This window comes from Aptenodytes patagonicus, chromosome 1, assembly GCF_965638725.1.
Source record: "Aptenodytes patagonicus chromosome 1, bAptPat1.pri.cur, whole genome shotgun sequence".
Lineage (NCBI taxonomy): Eukaryota > Metazoa > Chordata > Aves > Sphenisciformes > Spheniscidae > Aptenodytes > Aptenodytes patagonicus.
In genome coordinates, this window is record NC_134949.1 from 226,025,606 (window position 1) to 226,040,906 (window position 15,301).

General features: G+C 43.6%; 1 protein-coding gene across 2 annotated transcripts in view; it reads right to left on the minus strand.

Moving 5' to 3' along the window:
- FCHSD2 (FCH and double SH3 domains 2) overlaps window positions 1–13,974 on the minus strand; it is a 176,784-nt gene extending 162,810 nt beyond the window's left edge. For both annotated transcript variants that reach the window (XM_076328508.1, XM_076328507.1), the window contains exons 1-2: window positions 13,797–13,974; window positions 10,766–10,863 (exon numbers count right to left, since the gene is read on the minus strand). In XM_076328508.1, the coding sequence (XP_076184623.1) occupies window positions 10,766–10,863; window positions 13,797–13,817 (119 nt within the window). In that variant the 5' untranslated portion in view covers window positions 13,818–13,974. The remainder of the gene's footprint in view (window positions 1–10,765; window positions 10,864–13,796) is intronic.
- Between the last annotated feature and the right edge of the window lie 1,327 nt (window positions 13,975–15,301).

Below are 15,301 nucleotides of genomic sequence, written 5' to 3' on the forward strand. Positions count from 1 at the left end.
TGTGCACTGTGTCTCTCTCACAACTTATGTGGGCTAACAGTGTTGAGAAGAACGGGGGAAGAATGATAAAGAGGAAATTCAAAAGTGGGACCTATTTTTAATTACGTGTTACTAGGCATTTATATTTACTTGTCCTCTTATTTAGTCAGCTCAGATCACATAGAGATAATTAGAAACAATCACACAAAATCAATTAACATGAAAGAAAACTCCATAAACAACAAGCACATTAAAATAACATGTAAAGCCGCTGTCATCTACACCCTTTTTCACTAGTGGCAACGCAGCTGAAAATGAGCAAAGGACATTTAGAGATAAGATAGGCTAAAACCAGGCTGGGCAGACACCAACAGAATGAAAAGTGGCTGCTAGAAATCAAGACACCATAATGCTGCCTATTATTGCTTTTCTGAAATTGTTTTTTGAATTCACAAGTCATTCTAGCCTTTTCTCCTCTGTCTCTGCCTGGTTTTAGGATGGAGAAACATTGATTTTTACATCAAACATTAACAGAAATTCAGCAGCCTAACATATGGCAATGTTTCAGGACAGACATTCACAATTATGTCAAGAGAATACAACTATTTTACCATGCTGCTGAAAGTCTGAAAAATGTTTGGGTCAATTTTCTTTCATTTTTTAAAAAAAAATCAGGCCCTCATTGCTGTCATTCTCAAACTCCGAATTAAAACCAAAGTACTTCCACCATTTACAGCCTTAGAAAATAATTTTAAGTAATTTCTCAAATTTCCAGCTTTTCCAAATATTGCCAGGAATGTCTCACAAAACATACAAATCCATTTATTCTTATATTCAAACATCTTTAAAAGCACTTTTGATCTGAGATCATCTTAGAGTATCATACCCTCAAGAAAAATTGCGGCTTGTTTGGTTTTTTGCCTCCTCCCTTTTTTTCTCCCCTCCAATGCATACAGAACATAGCAGAGCCAAAAAAATAACTTATTTATGCTTGGTACTGTGTGTATTTAAACATGGTCACAAGTGCCAAAATTTTCTTCACTAACACTGGCTCACATTTGGCACACAAGCTAGAAATAACTATACTTAGTGGCTTTACCACTATAAATCTTCGAAAGTCTTCTGCATGGCCGAGCTCTTCCCATAAAATTAGACACCAACGCATTTTGTCTTTCTCATTAAAAGGATGCTTGCTGGAGAAAGCACAGGAGGATAAAGATGTGTGTGAACAACCGTCTTGTAGTCACTGGAGATGGGACCTAACCGCATTCTCACAGGCACAAAGAAAGGAATACTTAAAATAACTCAAAAGACTGTTACAAGGAACATCTCCAAACGTTAAGAAAATCTAAGAATAGAATCTACATGCTTACAATAGCACACAGGAAGAAAAACTAGATTTCAATAGATTTTTTTTTTTTTTAGTTACTTTTACTCTCTTTCCTGAAGTATTAATTGGAAACATTGCGTTTATTTCAGAAATAAACACAACCGAACACTTACAAACATTAATTCATTAAAAAGCCTCTAACTTAACATATTCCTACTATGCATTTTGGAAAAATGTTATTAAAATTTTAAAACCTACTATAAAAAAACCAGAAAAATGCTACTTTGAGCTATTATAAACCAGTTTCATTTACTGCAAATACTTGACTGGAATAACTTTGGTTTGATTAGGTTTTGCCCTTTTTTTACAGCCCATTTTTAAAAATATGAATGCAGAACACCTTTTTTCTGTGCTTTCATACTGCAGTATGCGACTACGAAGATTAAACAAGCTCACTGACTGTACTAAGACAAAAAAAAGATATCAGAAGCACATTCATCAGAAAACTAAACTCACCAACTGTAATACAAGATAACAGCTTGGTTAAAAGTCCACCAGAGGCAGGAGAAGCTGAGCTCAGCGACCAGCTGGGGATGGCAAGCAAAGTAACACGATACTAAGTTCTCTGCAGTCAAGATAACTCACACTACATAGGCCCCTATCTGGGGGTGGGGGGGAACCCAAACCAAAAACAATCTCTCTTTTTACCTCTGCCTCCCCTATGAAGAGTATTTACATGAGGTATGATCTGATAATACTGTTTCCCTCATTTGTCAGGACAAGCTTCTCACTCGCTGGCATTGAAAAGGCACAAGGTTTTCAAGGTCTCCTGACAGGAGATGAGACCAGCCATTCTCCTTTGATTCCAAAGCCAGATTTGACCTGAACCCAGAAACTCAAATATTAAATGGAAATTCACACAATGCACCATCAGGAGACTGGCCAAACAGGTCTGTAACATAAATTCCGTACATTTCTTGAGAGGTTCTTCAGCACCCTTTATATAACATTCAACTAGCCTTTATGAGACACAAAATACACACAGGTTCCAATTATAACTTTTAGTAAAAACATAAAAACCACTTCAGATACAGCAACAACTATCAAATTCTCTGAGTCATAAAAGCTTTTATGAAAAGCGGTATCTTTTTTTTTATTATTATTATTTTTTAGAAACACCAACCTGTGACACTGTTTGCATTAGGGACCGTGGACAAGGCTTTACTTTCTGATTAACTCCAGTTCTGTGGCACAAACATCGGCATTGCCAAGAATCAGTGTTCACAGCGTGCTAGCGGGTATTTTCAGCATGACGAAAATTGAACTTGTTCTGGGCCAGCTTGACACACGGTCAAAAACACTTCAGTGAAGCCAGTTCTGGTGGTGTAATGCCATCTTCTGCTACTCACCACACCCTTCTCGCAGAGGCAAGAGACGAGAATCTGTGCCCGCAAGACAGATAATATAATGGACCATGAACCGGACTAAACCGAAATCAGCTTTACTAGCGGATGCACATCTCTGTTTACCTGTGAACGTCTAAAGTCTTTCCTCTGGAAGTTACAAGGCTGGCACGAAGGGGAGGGGAAGAAAAAAATAACATCTTCAGCCACGAAGCTAGATGAAAAGGGTGGAGTGCCCTCTATCAACAGCCTGAATGTCCCAAGCCACAGCAGGTATTGTTTACAAAAGTCTTTGTGTAGGGTATGCTAAAAGGCTGAAAGCACTGTCTGCACAAGATGCTAAAAGCACTACCTGGCAAAGGATGCAAAACCTGCAAAATAAACCTTTTCCCTCCAAACATGATGAAACTAATACAACAGAACACCATAGGAAATTAAGCCAGCCTACACTAATTGTGTCTGGAATGATAAGAATGTTCTTCCTCTTTCCAATACAGCTTATCATGACATTTGTGGTATGTCCTGAACATCTTCAATTCCTCTTACATACAGGGTTTTGGAAGAAAGAGTTGGGATTAAAAATACTTAGAGCCTCAAAGGGAAAGCCTTCCTCACAGAATCGGCTTGGGTTTGATCAAGTGGATCAAAGGAAGAGCATTCTGTTCCTTTAAAATTATCCTGTACCATATATTCTAATATACATACCTAACTTGGTCGATTTTCAGCGATGCCTTGCAACCGTCACCATAAAAATCTGTAACAAAGGCAACTTTACAGGACCGCATCGCAACTGCTGGTTTTCTAGAGCTCTGCCAGGTAACATTGTGGTGAAAAATGATAGCTCCAGGAAAGGCCGTACTCGGATAACATTCAGAAAAGAAAACCCCACACAACTTTCTGCAAGCTAAAGGATTCATTCGTAAAAAGGGGGCACTGAGTCAAAACTGAAAATGCAACCTTTGGCAAAAAAAGCATGTGTTGTACTTAGTACCAGAATCATCTTTTTACTGTCTTCCAAGACAAATGCATGCTAAAGGCACAGTGCTCACCAGCTAATGTAACAAGCCTGAATTCTCCTGAAAGCTTCTAAGGAAACGCAAGCCCTTAAAAATCAGACTTCCAGAGCATGTCTTGGAATTGCTTTAATAAACAAAAGCTCATTCAAATGCAAACCTTAAAGCTGAAGTGGAGGAAAAAAAAATAATTTTCTTTCTGATGTGAGAAATGGATTGTTCTGGTTTGTTTGGTGGTTTTTTTTTTTTTTTACACTCTTACTTCTGCTACAAAAAAAAACCAACCGAAGAATCATCAAAAACAAACCTTCATCAGTTAACCAAAAACTGTAAAGCTACTTAGAAATACTGAAACAGGAGATCCATTACTTCTTATATGTCAGGGATAAAAAAAATAAATAAAAAATGAAGGAGTGTGGTCCATTTCTCAATTTCACTGTGCCAAGATAGGCCTGAATCATTACACTGTGGCTATGTTTATACTGAAACTTCCCCCCCCACTGCTCAAAACTTGGACTTCCACACCCAGTAGGCAACATTTTTTTTAAGTACATTCCAAGCTTCCCTCAAACAGTTCCAGTCAAAACATCACCAGATTTTAATTCCGTCAAGAATGCGAGCATCTCATTAAAGGACTGCCTAATTATAGGTAACGTGCCCAGACCACAGATTCTGCGGCATCTTTATACGGAGGACTATTCAGAAGTAACACCACCAACTTTTCTCAAAATTTCTAAAATTTCTGCGTATTCAGTGTTATAGCGAAGAATTATGCTGTGTCTCCTCAACTAATTAACAGAGCTTGGAAAAAAAAAATAAAAAATGAACTCGCAATACTCACTAGTGGTGAGAAAGATCAACCCAAGAGGAAAGAAAATATCATCAACTCCTAAGAAAATTGCAAGCTTTAAAGAAAAAAATTAAGCCTCTAGATCTACTAGTTGCACAAGGAAAGCCTTTTCAAGTGTGAGCCAAACCCAGACTAAAACAATATTGTGCATACAGTTTTCAAGAGTTTTTCTCATTCTTCTGCTGTCTTCCACTTTGCCAGGTTACAGAATTCAGAACCTGTAAGCACAGAAAATCACTCTGCTCCTACTTAAATAAAGCCCCGAACACCAGAGGCGAGCATCACGTCTGCTGAATAGAGTGAATGACCTTGGAGGAAAAAGGAAAGGTGGCAATGAAGGACAAATTTCTGAGCGGTATAAAGGAAAAAAAGATGATCTCCTTATGAAAACCTCCCAGCAACTTCAGAGAGGAAGTTCTGACGAGGAATTTAAAAAAAAAAGCCTTATCAGATACCCACTAGCCAGAGGCAAACACGCTCTGGAGCCCAATACAGGGTTCAAGAATACCCGAACAAATTTCATTCCCTACAGCTGGAGACTGGAAAGAACAGGAAGAAAGGTAAACTCCTCACTACCACTTTGCCTCAGGACAGGAAAAGTAAAGCTTTCTCATAATTTTTCAGAATCTCTTATGGCATCCTAATATATATGGCTATATACATATATAAATACATATTCTTTTACCGTTTTCTTTTCCAGTTACTTATCCTTCTGCAGCGCTACCCATACTGTGGCGAGACTTTTCCCTAACACACTATCTGTTAAGTGATCTGCGTTGTAGCTGCTATATTAGATTTGCTGTATTTAAAATTGGAACTGCAGCTAGTTTCTACTTCAGTAGCTTGACTCGCAGCCAAAGTTGCCGTAAACCTTATCACGAACCTACCAACATAATCAGTGAGATTACAGAAGTGTAGTCAAATTCCACCAGAGAGTACAAAGTATATTCATAGCAAAAGGTTACATGCAACTTTATTAAGTGGAGCATAATTCAAAACATAAAATGACATGTTAAAACTAGCAGCAACTAGCTATCTACAGATACATATTCATTCATACTTTTACTTTCTTTTTGTTTTTTAAGTATCAGTACTGTTCACTCAGGCTTGTTATGACAGGCATGAGACACCAAGTTAGAGACGTCGAAGAAGTACTCTGTCCTCATACTGGGCACGTAAACACAAATCCCCAGTAAGTTCCTTCTTTCCTCACCCATATACTCCACATCTAACCTGCTACGTCTCAGCGGAGCTGACAGGGCAGCAGCATCTGCAACCAGAAAGGGCTCAAATTGTTAAGGAAGACCCACAAGAAGATCTCCCCACTTCGCAAGCAAACACAGAGGCTTAACAAACCTAGCAGGGGTAAGCGGTACAGCTGAATGTTAAATGCAAAAGCATCTCGGAAATAGAGGTGATGCCCAAGAACTAATTAAAATTCACAAGCTCAGAACTAGATAAAGGACGGACTACAGAAGAGATGAAATTTTTTTGGTTTTCCTCCCAGATACGAGTTGACAAACTGGAAGGAGGGAACAATCTTCAGAGGGCAGAGCGTTGGATGAGAGGATGGAAGATAGAAAATACCACACAAAGGCAAGGCAGCAGAAGGAGAAAGGCAAATGAGACAGAAATAGAATGAGAGGAGAATGTAGCTTTAAAAAAAAAAAGTTGAATGAATTTATAGGATACATTACACTGCGATACATGCTAGACTGAACAGTGAGAAGGTATTTTAAATAAGAAAAAGGAAGGAGGGAGAAACCACAAGGACAGAAGAGGGAAAGAAACAGAAGGAGGTATCTGTACATGTATTTGCATCCGTATTAGGAGCACACGAAAATTATGAGCCTATGATTTTGGCAATTCCTTTTACACTATGAATTTAGTTGAAAGCGATGAAAAACTAAATTCGGGACCCAACAAATGAAAGGACTGTATTGCTATTCCATTTCAGCCAGAAATCATGCAATCTTTACATCTATTTTCCACACACTGTACAGTAAACCGACTTAAAATGATGAAGCAACATAGGATCAACACATTCAGACAGCAGAAAATTAGCTAAGACTTAAATAAGGCGGCCTTTCCAGCTCTGTAATTCACAAAGCAGCAGCTGTGCCTTCTACGGGAGCATTAGGCTGCGGTTACACAATGACTTTAATCCCACGTGAACCTGAGCCGCTGCTGCAGAGTCTTGCTTTTCCTCTCCTTTCTCAGGTACTCGTTCCTCCTACCTCTCATGCTAGCAGCGGCACTTGCGCAGCCATGCAGCAAGCTGGATCAGGGAAGGATTTATCCAAAAATTATCACTTTGTGGGAGAAAAGTCGGGAAGGTTTGATTTCAGGTGGGTAAATTCCCTAATCCACGTGGCTCACCCACCTTGTGCTCCTACAGGGAGACAGTAGAAATAGCTGGCAAGTGGAGCCGGCCCTTCAGCGGCTGTCCAGACTTCAGAACATATTAAAACAGCCATGTAACCACAACCTCATTCTCGCTGGCAAAACATGAAAGCCGAGAAGTTTTAAAAAAGACATTTTAGAATACATTAGCAAAAACTGTAAAGGCATATAAAGTTCTTTTGAAAAGCAGGCCTTGAGATAACGTTCAGGGTAAAGCAATTATCACCTAGCAAGTTTACAAAGTCTATAGCATATAAATACAAGAAATACCAAGTTGAATTAAGATGTGGATCAGAGTTCTTCACAATTTTGCAGACACGTGCACACACACAAAAGGAAAGTATGCTTATGTCCCAGCAAACTAAGGACAATTTCAGACCACTACGCGTGACTTCTTTACTACCACCAATCAAACAAGGCAATCTTTAAAACCAAACTAAAATACATGAAAATTGCCAACACCTCTGATAAATTCAGCCATTCATAATCCAGTTGGCCCCCAGGGAAAAAAAAACAAACCAAAACAAAAAGAACTTGCTGCCTAAAAGCAACCAGGTAACGACAGAGTGAAGAAGTACTTCTAGCCATAGAGAAACTTTGAAGGATTTCTGGTTCATAGCAACAAAGCCTACGTTTACATTTCAGGGGGAAAAACTTTCTCCATCACGGTTGCAGAAAGACAATCTTTTTATAGTAATGCCAGCGCGGATCTACCATGTGAAAGGATATGGTAGCTTTAGTGAGCTACAGAAGATAAACACATGTCATGCCTAAAACTGAGCCAATGATCCTAAAAGCATCCTGAATCACTTGTTCCACAAATTCCCCAGTCACCGAGTATGAAGAAATGTAACAGGAAGAGCCAAATAGAGCTTATAAACACAGAAACGTATTTTTAAACCTATTTGCTAACACATTTCAAAACATTTTTTTTATTATAGTCTTGTCAAGTCATAAAAAGATACTTCAGCTTTACTGCTACTAAGCTTCCAGAGAGAAGAGAAACACAACACAGTTTGTAAGACTGCAATGGATATTTGATTTTTTTTTTTTTTAATAGATATTAGAATTTTACATTGCGTCAAAAGTCATCCAACTCCCAGGAAAGCTTTCCACTCAACTACCAGGACATAGCTTTGTCAAGTCCTGGGTATGCTTTCCACAAGCAAAAAATGCTGCCTTTTCTTCTCAGCCTGCAGGACCTGAATCTACATCCTTGCATACAAAACACTATCATCACTCAAAAAGAAGACATATTTTAGATTTAAATAAACATGGTGGGTTTGTTTATGTACAGCCCTCAAGGAGATTAAGTATCTGCGAGGGGCTGGAGAAAAGGTAGTTACACCTATATGCCTCAATCCTGACCAAGAAGAATCCCGTTTGGAATAAACAGTAGTTCAGTCTTCATCCTCTCCAAATGACATAGTTTAAGCCTTCAAACTACAAACATTTAAAGCAGTGCTCAGTTTTGCATAAAGATATCAAAGCTATTGGAATGGCAAGTATGCTTATGACCTGGTAGGCTGCCAAAAATCATCTGCTAATATACCAGACAATAGATGTATTCTGCTAGAACTCATAAGAGAACTTTCTGATCTTTTCCTTTTATCACTTCTTTTTAGTTGTATGCAAAACTGAAGTGATAGAAAAAATATAATTAGAGTTTTAAATCCTATACAAATACTATGGTTTGTAAGTATTGCATACGTGATTTGAATGCTTGCATTTATATGCTAACAAATACAGTAATTATTTGTAATAATTTAACATTTTTTAAAAAGCATTCTTAATCACTAGCTTGCAAGCCACACGTTCAGAATGTCTTGTTGCCACTGCAGCAGTTAAGTTTGTAGAATTCAGAGCAGCATAATACAAGAGTACAAAGTTGTACTCTTGCAGTGCCTGAAAGCTTCAACAGTGCTACGGAAGGACCCGAACTCTCCCAGGTCTTGATAAACAAACAGCATTCAGTTAAAATTTAATACTTTTGGATAACAGCAGGGTGCTTTCTATAAAAATAATCCAGAGACAAAAAGATCCTGTGTGTGGTTCCAGTGAGCATTGCTTTCTGGAACACTCCGGAATCACGGTGGCTGCATATCCTGAATACAGTCATAAATACACAACTAATGGGATGACGAGGTTGACACCCAACTTCTCACATGAGTGTCACGCGCTGACCGACGCAGTAGCAAGAGAACCAAGTCTTCAAAGCCCAGGTCCTCCTTCACAGCTAGATGCGATTAAAGGGCCTCTGCATCACAAACCAAGATCGGGGTTTTTTCAGCAAATGTTTTTAAGCAAAAATTCTCTTGTTCCCTCTTACTCTGTTATCTGATATTTGAACAAATCATTGACACGATGGAGCTGTCATATCCTATCACATCATTCCATGTTTAAAGAATGTTTAATCTGTAAATCCACACAGTGATTCCGCAAACGCAGATTGCTTGCAACAAGAATGCTGAACAGAGACTATGTACTTTCAGTGACCATTACTGAATTAAATATATTAACCCAGTTTCTTGATCCATAACATTAAAATTTACAAATTAAATTAACTGTAGAAATCAAATTACATTAAAGAAAAATATTTTAAGTCGGCATTTTCACATGTTTTCCTGGGTTTGTATCCACAGGCTAATAACACTTATGACATCTTACAGCAGAATACAGACTGAAGTGATTATAAGCTCCTGAAAAATAGGAAATGCTAACAAAACCTGGACTAGAGCAGCAGTACCTGGCCTAGATATTCTAAAAATAAGTTTCTATCTAGTGAGAAAAAATTCCTTGGATCAGCCCATTACTTACTACTCAGCATTTGCTAGTTAAACACTGCACAGCCACTAATTTTAATCTAAGGAAATGAACGCTGTGATCTTTCCCCCACAAAAAAGTGTTTCAACACCCACAGAAGAAAAACAGGGGAGAGAAAGCTCAAGCCTCGACATTCTGATTTATGAAAAGAGGACGCTGTGAGAGTGAGACAAACAGTATGCCATCTGTCAAAGTTAACACATTTGTATTTTATATACAAATATAAAGCAAGAAATCTCATTTAAACAATTAACAGGTGGACTATACACTGCCAAAAAGAGCAGGACAGCAGTGGACTTACTGCTGAGTATTTTACAGAAGAACCATCCTAGAAATTGATCCTCTCCAAATGGAATGATTAATCCTCCTTATAATGCCAGGTATCCACTCCCACCGTATTTTGTTAAAAGCAAACTTTTAACTTCAAGAGAAGCGATCACATTAGGTAAAATGATAATAAAACCCCCACAATTGATGTCATGTCGATTTTCCCTACTGATCTTAACCTGTGCAGAGTTTTAAATTATAAGGAGATACTTACATTTATAAGTTTCTGGTAAAAAATACAATGTATTTAAAAGTGCTGTTCAAAGCTATCTCTAGCGAGACGTAAATCATCAGTGGTTTTAAAATATGTTAATAATTTAAATAATAGCAGCCCCTGACAACTGGTAAATCGAAGTCTTAGTCTATTATATAGAGAAATATTGCTGAAAAGACCAATGCTTTTTGTATGTTGTTTGTGACTTTTTTTTTTAACATTTCCCCCATTGAAGAGAAGAAAAAATGGTTTGCATTGTGTTAGCTCCAGTTATAATTTCCAGCTGTGTCAAAACTTTAACAGCCTAAAAGCAGGAAATCCAAAGAGGAAATTCCATCGTCAGTTCCTGAAGTTTTGTAGCTCAAATGTTCTTCCAAAAACTGGATCTTAAAGGAATTTTGGTAGCATTTTCTGTAACCTTACCTGATATCTTCAAGTAGCTCACATTCTGCCTGATGCTTGGCCTGAAGTTTTGTCATCTGCTCAACCTGAATGTTTTTTAGCTCTTGTGTAACTTTCACCTACAAAAAAACCACAGACCACATATATTTTCTGTAGAGTTTAAGTCAAATTTCAACAACAGAAAACACAATTCATGTCCTTCATCTACTTTGAAATTGCACACTTCAGTGGAAAATTCGAACACAGAGTCAAGAGTGCAGATTAACCCTACACAACATTCATAAAGGCTGATTTCAATGAGTGCTGTCACCGCAGTAGGCTTACACTGCACATGGCAAGAACCTCATGCTTATGCCCAACCATTAATGAAAGTGCAATTTTATTCCAAAACCTGGGAGGGTAGCTTGCGTGCAACAAAAGAGTTTTGCCTACCAAAAAAGAAAAAAAGCAGGCCACAGGGCAGGGGGGGTGGGGTGGGGGAATGTTAGTGTATACATTTAGCACTTCAGTGCAAGTCACACAATTTTGAAATTTATTAAACTGTAATTTTGAAATTTATTAAACTGTCCTACAACTGCTATCATCTAAAGATAGCTTAAACATCAAGTTGTTTTTTGACTGTCCACCAGATCAAAAGAGCCCTCTATAAAAGGCTTCAGAAGGTTGGCCTTAATGTTTTTTAGTATTGGTGTAATTTTCCTTTGAACATTGTGATCATAAAGCTAAAATTTCAATACTTTGGGAACCTATTTGATAACTGGCAGGTAGCACCATAGGCACAGGTATCAGGAATGATTTGATTTTGGAAGGGAACCTTGGGCTTGTTTTGTTCTTGTTTTTATAAAACAAGAGGTCTTGGCATTTAAGCCCTCTAGTGATGACAGGGAATCCATGTATCGGCCTAAAAAAAATGATCACCAGCATATCTGAAGACATTATGCATTCATGAGGACAGAAATGCCGAACAGTTACTGTAATGGGGGAAGAGAGATGAAAAATTCAGAGAGGAATAAGACACAGATCTCCCTCTTCTTCACTAGCCAGGCAAAAAAAAATCTAGATCTCACCAGCTAGCAAAAGCCTCCTCAATTTTAACTCCGAAAACAATCCCCCAGCAACAAGCACCCTTTAATCACAACATTATATAAAGATAAGTTTTTCACGATACCAAAAAAAAAACCCCACATGTATGCCCCTGACTTCAAGCAGAAAAAGTGTCTATTTTTAACGTGAACTTTTAGCATTTTCGTTTTTATCTGTATATGAAAAAAACCCTACTCAAAATAAATAAACCCACAGAAGATGACCCGCGTAATGGAAATAATCTCAAATGAAATAATATAGGCAAAGAATGACACACATGTAATATAAATAAGCCGCCAAACGCAAACTAAAATAGAAATAAGAACTGTTTAACAAAAGCAGAGTCCAGCCGCAAAACGAGAGGTCGAGAGGCAGGAATGAGCCAAGGAGGTATCTTCACTGCAGCTGCCTGCCAGGGCTACTGGGGAGCTCGGGGGATGACAAGGGATTTCTGTTTACGCTCCCTCTCAAGTCTTCCTCCCCTCCCCATCTCTCCTAGTCACTATTATACGGTTCACACAGCAAACCCCTGCAATCTCCTCTCCTCACCCAGAAATCTCAACATCACATAGGAAATCTCAAACATCTACGGCGTGCTACGACAATCAGACTGTAAATGATTACAGCCCAAACCACCCTAATCGGGCAGCATCGTAAAGAATATATAACACCCACAAATCTCAAAACCACAAAACTCCCTTCCACAGTGCCTGCAAAGGAGCAGCCTCTCCCTCCTGAGACCCGCTTCACCGTCTCTAGCTCCCCCTTTCTCCCCACACACCGACCATTGCATACAACCCTCAAAACAACTAACCAATAAATCTCCATGTATCAGTACTTAAACGTAGCTCAACACCCCACTACAGCTCAAGTCTCCCAGATAACAACCTGTCTAGGCAGACAAGCCAGGCTAGGAACAGCCTTTTTTTCCAAATCTACATCCCTTCTTACGTCTTTTCCCACACCAGCCCCCCCTAATGCAAAGCACCCCATATTCCCCTGGACGGCACGGACACAAAAAAGCCTCCCTGCTGCATTTGCAGATTGTTCCCATCACACATATGTTGCACATTTTTGGCTGCCCCCGTTCACCCACGCTCCTGATACATGCCGGGATAGCCTGCATCCTTGCATCAACTCCAGACGTGACCTTCTGCTCCAAGACAACCAACCCATCGCTGTTGGTATCAACCCACCATAGTCCCCGAATGCAGCTGAGCCCCCAAAATACAGCCAGCAGCACCCCACGACCAGTGCAGACTGTCTCAACACCTCCATGCAGCCAAGCCCTCTGCAGTCATTGACCCCCTTCCAGCCCTGCCCAGCCATTGCTCTCCTTCATTTGGAGAACCTCCATTGGGTATAGGGGTGGCCCAGCCACGGTCACCCCAATACCCACTGACCAAACACTGTCCCCCCCCCGCACCTCTTTCCTCACCAGCCCTTCCCCATGCCCTGTCCTGCCTCCAGAGCTCATCTCCCACACCTGACTCATCCCACCCCACCACCACCCCTGGCCCCCCATGTCCAGTTTCCAACACCCCCCCCCCCCCCCCCGCCAAGACATTCCCCCCTTACACCCACCTTGCTGGGCCACCCTCGCCAAGACCCCACCGCCCCCAATTCACCCCTCCACCCCCCTTTCCTCCTAACACTTGCTCTCCCTCTCCTAACCTGACTCCACCGCTGCACAGCCCACCCAGAGCCCAACCTGCCGCCTCCCCCACTACCCCCCCGTGCCCCAGACCCCCTCATCCCTCCTCACACCCCACCCCATAACCTACCCCCCCACCCCCGCCCCAAAACTACCCCATCCCAGTCAGCCCCCCCCCCCCTCCCAAACAGCCTCCAGCCCCACTCGGCCGCCGCTCCCCCCCCCCCCCCGACCCCACCACCGGCGTTGCTCCCCCCCACCTCCTCCACACGCAGCCCCAGCCCCCCTCCCGCGGGGCGGGGGGGGGGCCCTCACCTTCCTCGGCGGGGGCTGCATGGTGCTGCGCTGGGTCTCCACATCAATTCCCTCCCCCCGGCAGCAGGATGCGGCCCCCGCTGCAGGAGGAGGAGGAGGAGGAGGAGGAGGAGGAGGGAGGAGGAGCAGCGGGCAGCGACCGTCTCCCTCCCGGTTCGGGGCGAGTCCCGGTCGGCGGGAGGAGCGGGGGTGGTGGAGGGGGGCGGGGGAGGGAGGCCGCCTCTTCCTCACGGGCAGCGGCGGGCGGGCGCCGAGCAGCGTCCCGAGTCCCGGCCCTGGGGAGCGGGGAGGGAAAGGAGGAGGCGGAGGGAAGGCGGGGACGGGGCTGAGCGGGGAGCGACTTCGGGGGGGAAGGAAAAAAAAAAAAAAAAAAGGAAAAGGAGGCAAAAAAAAAAAAAAAAAGGAGGCGGCGGAGCGCGGCTCGGGAGCGCCCCGCTGAGGGGACGCGCGCCCCGCCAACGGCCCGCCCCGCCGGCGGCGGAGACCTCCCAGCCGCCTAGAGCGGCCACCATAGAGTGGCGGGCGAGGAGAGAGAGACGGGGTGGACATGCCCCCCTCCCCCCCCCCCCCCCCCGCGCCCTCCCGGAGCGCCGGCTCCCGCTGCGGCCGCTGGGGGGCGCGCTGGGCAGGGCGGGGGGGGCACGGGGGGGGCAGGGGGTGCACAAGGGGGGTGCACGGGGGGTGCAAGGGGTGCACAAGGGGGGTGCAGGGATGTGCACGGGGGGTGCAGGGGGTGCACGGGGGGTGCAAGGGGTGCACAAGGGGGGTGCAGGGATGTGCACGGGGGGTGCAGGGGGTGCACGGGGGGTGCAAGGGGTGCACAAGGGGGGTGCAGGGATGTGCACGGGGGGTGCACGGGGTGCACAAGGGGGGTGCAGGGATGTGCACGGGGGGTGCAGGGGGTGCACGGGGGGTGCAAGGGGTGCACAAGGGGGGTGCAGGGATGTGCACGGGGGGTGCACGGGGGGTGCAAGGGGTGCACGGGAGGTGCAGGGGGTGCACAGGAGGGTGCAGGGGTGTGCACAGGGGTGTGCACGGGAGGTGGAGGGGGTGCACGGGGGGGTGCACGGGAGGGTGCACGGGGGGTGCAGGGTGTGCACGGGGGGGTTGCAGGGGTGCACAGGGGGGTGCAGGGGTGTGCACAGGGGGTGCAAGGGGTGCACAAGGGGGGGTGCAGGGGTGTGCACGGGAGGTGCAGGGTGTGCACGGGGGGTGCAAGGGGTGCACAGGGGTGTGCACGGGGGGTGCAGGGTGTGCACGGGGGGGTTGCAGGGGGGTGCAGGGGTGTGCACAAGGGGGGTGCAGGGGTGCACGGGGGTGCAGGGGTGGGTGCAAGGGGTGCACAAGGGGGGGTGCAGGGGTGTGCACGGGTGTGCACGGGAGGTGCAGGGTGTGCACGGGGGGCTGCAGGGGTGCACAGGAGTGTGCACGGGGGGTGCAGGGTGTGCACAGGGGGGTGCAGGGGTGTGCACAGGGGGTGCAAGGGGTGCACAAGGGGGGTGCAG